This window comes from Vidua macroura, chromosome 2 (genome assembly GCF_024509145.1).
Source record: "Vidua macroura isolate BioBank_ID:100142 chromosome 2, ASM2450914v1, whole genome shotgun sequence".
NCBI lineage: Eukaryota > Metazoa > Chordata > Aves > Passeriformes > Viduidae > Vidua > Vidua macroura.
The window spans coordinates 34,439,874-34,446,605 of NC_071572.1; the positions used below are offsets into that span (position 1 = coordinate 34,439,874).

At 48.4% G+C, this 6,732-nt stretch overlaps 1 protein-coding gene across 1 annotated transcript; it reads right to left on the minus strand.

The window, feature by feature from the left end:
* Positions 1-610: 610 nt before the first annotated feature.
* SLC25A6 (solute carrier family 25 member 6) lies at positions 611-4,351 on the minus strand. The gene is made up of 4 exons (XM_053970985.1): positions 4,175-4,351; positions 2,506-2,992; positions 1,668-1,808; positions 611-1,256 (listed from the first exon to the last, which is right to left on the minus strand). The coding sequence occupies exons 1-4, from the start codon at positions 4,283-4,285 to the stop codon at positions 1,099-1,101; spliced, it is 897 nt and encodes a 298-aa protein (XP_053826960.1). The 5' UTR covers positions 4,286-4,351; the 3' UTR covers positions 611-1,098.
* Positions 4,352-6,732: the final 2,381 nt, after the last annotated feature.

The following is a 6,732-nucleotide window of genomic DNA, read 5'->3' on the forward strand; positions in this document are numbered from 1 at the left end:
TCAACCTCACCTATTAAGACTGCAACTCATTTCAGAGTCAATTCAACCTTCCACAGAGCTACTGACCACTGCTACAGATGAGGCCAAACAGTATCCTGAATGGCACAATCAACATTTCCAAACAGCAGCAACAACACCATACATAGGTCACTCAGAAGTTGAAGGCATTTACTGGGTTCCTGGGTTTTTGCATGAATGCCATGATGCTTTCCATACTGATTTGACAAAAAAAAAAAAAAATTATTTTAGGCTGTTTTACCAAGGGCAAGAGCATTACTTTTTAACAGTCCTTGGTAGTTCGGGTTTTCCTAGCACTACAACTGAACCCCCACCCCATAATTTTAAATCATAGGAGTTGTAAATTAATTTTTAAGAATCATGCAAAAAGCCACTTGCAGCAGCCCATCAAACACTATCAGGCACAAAGAATGGGAGTGGTTTCTATTAGTATAACCCATGCTTCCCCACCCTTCCTCCCTAAAGATCTCACATTTAATTATTTTTTAAAAAAGCTTATTTGTGTAAAGGTATCAGAGGACCTATTATCTGAAACAAGTCTTCAAATACAAAAGGCTTTTCCAAAGCTTTTATGTAATAATTTCAACAGAGACCAAGTAAGTATGTTTATTGTTTTACAGCAGAATGCCCCAATTTAAGAACAAAGTTGCTAGATGTTCAGCTGTGCAAAATGGTACATAGTGCTTCAGTACAAGTGGAAAAGAACATGATTTGTTAGCAAATGCTTTCAAATACAATTTTATGGTCCTAGAAGATAGGACTTGAAACTGAAGACTGATCCACAGGCAAATGATTTTTTTTCTGCCTAAATTGGACCTAACAACTTTGGACCCAGAACCAACGCCACTCATTCCTTACTGCTGTAAAGAAAAATTGTCACACTGAATTGCCAGATTCAGTGTTTTCATGTGTGTTACGGAGAAGTGGATCAGTCCTCTATGTCAGTTTCTAGCCCCATCCAGAAGTATCATCTGGCTCCGATAAATAAGACTCACAGGAATTTCTTGAAGGTCAATGGTCCATAATGGTAGTTATTCTACATGATCTGCTCAACTTGATTTCCAATTCTATTTAGGCTGTTTAAATTACTTTCTTGAATTCATCGTACAGCACAAGCACAAAAGCACCCCCCATGCCTCTGAGAACATTAGACCATGCACCCTTGAAGAAGGCCTTTCCTCCTTCATCCCTTGCAATCTTCCGCCAGCAGTCAATTGTTCCAGAGTACATGATATCAGCTGCAGGAAAAGAGCAAAGAGTTATTCTTAATTCCTATTTTATCTCCGGTAATTTTAACAACTGCCCTGTTTCGCTTAACTGCTTTGTGATGTCCCAAACCACAATTTATAACTTGTAACACAATACCTGCTAAAAATATTATGCCTCCTTTTTCACACCTTTGTTTAATCTAACAAAGCAAACAGGGAGGCCATTTTTTAAATTCCATGTTCCTTAAGGAAAAGTCCTCAGCATAAATCCTGATAATCTCAAGTTGTGCCTTACTGCATTTCCTCACTTGAGTACAATATAATAAACTGGATTTATGGAACAATGAACTGTAACTCTGAGTATGGCTATTAGTAAAAAAGAACTTAAGCTTGTTAAAGCTGTTTCAACAGCATTAACAGCTCCACAGATTTACAGCCTACCTCCTTTGCGTCCTGACTGCATCATCATTCTACGTCGCACTGTATCAAAAGGATAGGAGACGACGCCAGCCACAGCAGTCACTGTCTGGGCGATCATCCAGCTGATAACAATGTGAGTATTTCTGGGATCTGGGAGCATGCCTGCAGTAAAACAAAAATGGCCATTAGCTTTTTACCTTGCACAATCTCCTCTCGTTCAGTTACTGCATGATAGCTATTTTACTAGCTGAACTAGTTTGAAGCACTGTAGACCCATACTCTAAATAAAATTGCAGCAAAACATTTCACAAACTTTACACATACTGAAGCTGTATTTGGAAGACTTTCTTCTCAGTAATCACAGTAGGTTACAATTTAAGCACAAGCATTCTTTTTAGATTGACATGAGAAGACTTGACTATTCACTACACTTTTAGTAAAGAAACATCACTAAATTAAGTCACTGTCCCTGTGGATAACATCACACTAGAAACTAGCATCAATGGCTTATTTCCCCAAATGTCAAGCTTAAGAATTACTTCGCAAAAGCACTGCTCAGTCCCGTTCTGCTAAACACACTTGGACTGGTCCAGTGCAACTTCAGTATGCACTGAACAACAAAGAAATTATCCTGATTGTGCCTGGTCATCAAGATACTCTCCTGGCTTTAGGAGCGACCACTTGAAGTACAAAACCAGTACTTGCAGGTAGGCTGCTGCCATTAACACATGAACAAGTTTTCCCTTGTATACAGCAGTGCCAGGGATGTGGCACTGATATCCCCCTTCACTTTCACATGTCCAAAAACAGAGAATACAATTCTAAAAACAAGTTTTTCAGATGCCCTCTGCAATATTACCTTTTGCTGTATCATAGATCCCAAAATAGGCAGCTCTATAGATGATGATGCCTTGGACAGAGACATTGAACCCTTGGTACAAGCCACGCACACCATCAGACTTGGTGATTTTGACTAGACAGTCTCCGAGACCAGAGAATTCTCTGTCTGCACCAGCTTTTCCAACATCAGCAGCCAAACGGGTTCTTGCAAAATCCAAGGGGTAGACAAAGCAGAGGGAAGTGGCTCCAGCTGCACCACCAGACGCCAGGTTACCAGCAAAATACCTCCAGAACTGAGTGTGCTTGTCTACACCTCCCAAAAACACCTGCTTATACTTATCCTTGAAGGCAAAATTAAGAGCTTGAGTTGGGAAGTATCTGATGACATTTGCCAAGTTTCCTCGCCAGAAAGACAGCACTCCTTGTTCCTTTGGAATACGCACTACACAATCGATGATGCCCTTGTACTGCTTATCAGCAGCAATCTGTTTACTTGCATGTTGCACCTGCAAATAAAAATACAAATATTGATCACTTGCCTTGACAAATCTATGCTGCAGTTGGGCTTAAACCTGCTTTTACTATAAAACAAAGCTGTTAATTCTGAATGGCCATTGTTGGTATTGTAAAGAAAAAGACTTAAAATTGCTTCCAAGCTTTCCCAGAAATCAGGACTTGGCAAAACAAGAACAGGAAACTGCGAGCAATTCCTCCACAACTTCCTGAAGGGAGACTGTAGCAAGGTGGGGGCCAGTCTCTACTCCCAGGCCACTAGTGACACGACAAGAGAACACAGCATCAAACTGTACCAGGGAAGGTTTAGGGGGAAGTAGGGGAGGAATTTCTTCAGACAAAAAGTGGTTAGACTTTGGAACGGGTTGCCTAGGGACTGGTGAAGCAACGATCCCTGGAAGTGTTTAAGACAGGATGTGGCACTTAGTGCCACAGTCTACTTTAAATTAGACTATGTGGCATTAGGTTGGGCTTCATGATCTCTCTGAAGTCTTTACCAAACTGATTCGGTGAGGTACAAGGGCAAGTTTAAGACAAATAGACCACGACAAATACACCGGGCATATGTAGAGGTGAGAGCCTTTACTGACAAAGCCGGGCCTGAGGAGGAAGTCGCCCGAGAGAGCCGCGTAGGCCGACAGAGCTGCCAGCAGAGGGACAGGGGCTGGGGGCGAGGGAGGAGCCTCCAGCCCCGCGGCCGGGGCCGGAGCCGCGGCGAAGGTCACTCGAGTCACCTTGGGGCGCCACCGGGTCACGCCGGGCCGCGCGCGCCGGCCGCCGCCCGACTCCGCCCCGCCCGCGGCCCAATCGCGGCCCGGGCGCGCATCACGTGAGGGCCACCAAGATGGCGGCGGAGAGCGGCCGCCCTCCCCTCCCCGCCGTGCCCTCGGCGCCGGGAGCGGGGGCGGCAGGAAGTGACACCATCGGCGGCCGCCCCCCTCGGCCCGGCCCGGCCTTCCCTCCCCTCTACGCCCGGCATGGCGGAACCGGCTTCGGCTTCCTCGCCGCCGTTCACGTGACCTTCCCGCCAGCCGCCGCCGTCTCGCTCGCGCCCTTTGTCCCGCGCTGGCCGCAGCCCCCGCCCCCGTCCGTCCCTCTGTCCACGCCCGGCCCAGTGCACACGGGGGCAGAGACGGGCGCCGCCCGCGCTACCCTCTCTCGCCCGCGCCGCTGACCTGGAGCAAGAGCTTGACCCGCTCGATAGGCGCCACCGCCGTCTTGCTGATGGCGGCGGCGACGCCGCCCGCCAGAAAGTCCTTGAGGAAGGAGATGGCCTGGTCCGCCATGTTCGCGCCGCGCCGGAGCCGCCGGGAGGGAAACGCTGCTGCCGCTCAAGCCGAAAGGGCGGGAGCGGCCCCGCGCATGGGCTTAATGCCGGGCCGCGCCGGCCACGCCTCCCCGCCCCATTGGCCAGCCAGCCAGGAGGGCGGAGCCCGTGACGTACAGGCCCCGCCCGCAGCCCGCCCCTCGCACTCCGCCCCGCTGCGGCGCCAGTGTCGCAGCGCCGCGTCACCCGGGGCGGCCCGGCCCAGCCCGGCCCCCGCGGGGCGGCCTGCGGGTCCGCCAGCTGCTCACACAATTGTCCCCACTACGGTCGCCTTCCCAAGCGCCCTGCGCGATCGCTTTCTGCCGCTGCCAGTAGCGCCCGCACCAGCCTGCACAGCCCAGCGGGTCCCCGTACCGCCCGGCACGCGGGCTCTGCAGAGGGATCTGGACGGGCTGGATCGATAGGTGCTAGTTGTATGAGATTCAACAAGACCAAATGCCAAATGCACTTGAGTGACGACAACGCCGTGCAGGGCTACAAGCCGGTGGCAGACTGGCTGGAAAACTGCCCCGCGTAAAAGGAACAGGGGGTGCTGGTGACAGCATCGGAAAATGAGCCAGTATGTGCCCAGGTGGCCAGGAAAGCCAATGGCGTCCTGGCTAAGAGGACCAGGGCCTGTAATCCTGCCCCTGCACTGGTGAAGCCACTCCTCGAGTACTGTGCCCAGTTCTGGGCCCTTTAATCCAGGAAAGACATTGAGGTGTTGGAGTGGATGCAGATAAGGGGAATTAAGCTGGTGAAGCACAAGTCCTGTGAGAAGTGACTGAGGGAGCTGGGGCTGGTTAGCCTGGAGAAAAGGAGGCCCAGGGGTAACCTTATCTCTCTCTAGAACCACCCAAAAGGAGGCTGTAGCCAGTTGGGGGTCGGCCTCTTCTCCCAGGCAGCCAGGGACAAGACAAGAGGAAATGGCCTCAAGTTGTGCCAGGGAAGGGTTAGGCTGAACGTTAGAAGGAATTGTTTCACACAAAGGGTCATGAGACATTGGAATGGACTGTCCAGGGAAGTGGTCTAGTTGAAGTTCCTTGGTGTATCTAAGGAAAGAGTAGATGTGGCACTTGGTGCCATGATCTGCTGATGTGGTTTTGGGTCAGGGGTTGTACTTCATGATCTGAAATTTCTTTTCCTACATAACTGATTCTGTGATTCTGATTCTGTGCAGCTGCTGGAGCACTGGCTTTGGAGTGTGGGTCTGTGAGCCCAGGCAGTAGTCAATGAGCAGCACAAGCAAGTGAACTAGGAGGCTCTGCAGCAACTGCTGGAAGCCAGTCTAGGAGGCAGACACAGCTTTCTGCATGAGTTTCCCATGGGGCAGCAGCAGCTCTCAGGTGGAGGGGAGCAGATTTCAGGCACTGTCAGTTTTGCTCCACGCTCACCACCCTCTGGGTAATGCTGATGCATGGCATATCCTTGTTCCCAAGTTCTGTTCCCACCTCCTCCTTAGCACTGCCAGGGCCAAGGGTCACATCATGAGGCTTTTCTGTATATCACTAAACTGATCCAAGACAATGGAATACCAAAGGACTTAGCTGCAGTTTCCTGTGGGACAACAGAGGGACAATAGGTCAGGGTGGTTCCAGCTTCTTGTATGGGCACTCGAAGTTAGATGCTGTGAAAACCTCCTCTGCAGGTTGTCAGAGCAAGCACTCATGGCAGGGACTCAGGCCCTACCAAGACAGGCGTGGTTTCCATCAGTAACTTTGCTAATTTTATTGTATGCTGAAATTGGTATTTTGAACCTGTCAAACTTTTGTCTGAAATTATACCTATTCTTTCTAAAATGTGTTGAAATTGTTCTAGCTGGAGGGCATTAGTTCACATCACCTGCTTTCACTTTTAGTGGGTGTTTCCAACCAAAGTAAATAAGGCCAAACCTTTTTTTTAAACAGATGACTGGTGAACCACAAAGCTGCAGTAGCTGAGATGCCAGAAACCACTGCTTACACATGTATGTACTTTGCAGGATTTCAAAATGAGAGCGTGTCTCTCAAGAGGGCATGTTGTGAGAAGAAAAGGTGCCAGGCATAGTCTTTGTCTCTGCTCTAGTACAAGATATGTCACTATACATTTTTTTTTTTTGCACACCAGAAGATCAAAAGTAAACAGTGTGATCTTCTGAAGCATAATACAGATAGACTGAAGTGACTCCTGTGCTCACAGAGGGTTATGCACATAGGGTGTTAGAAGACCATATTCTAAACATTATTTATGAAATGCTGTGGTACATTCATTCAGGGGGAAGCACACACAGTATGGTTATTTTTCCTTTTAAAAAAAGCTCATAACTGAATGTTGATACTCTTAGCACAATACCTTGTCTGCAAGACTGAGATTTTGTTCACATAAAATTTTCTATTGATTTAAAAAGAACTTAATTTTCTAAGACTCTCAAGTATCATCAGTGTGAAA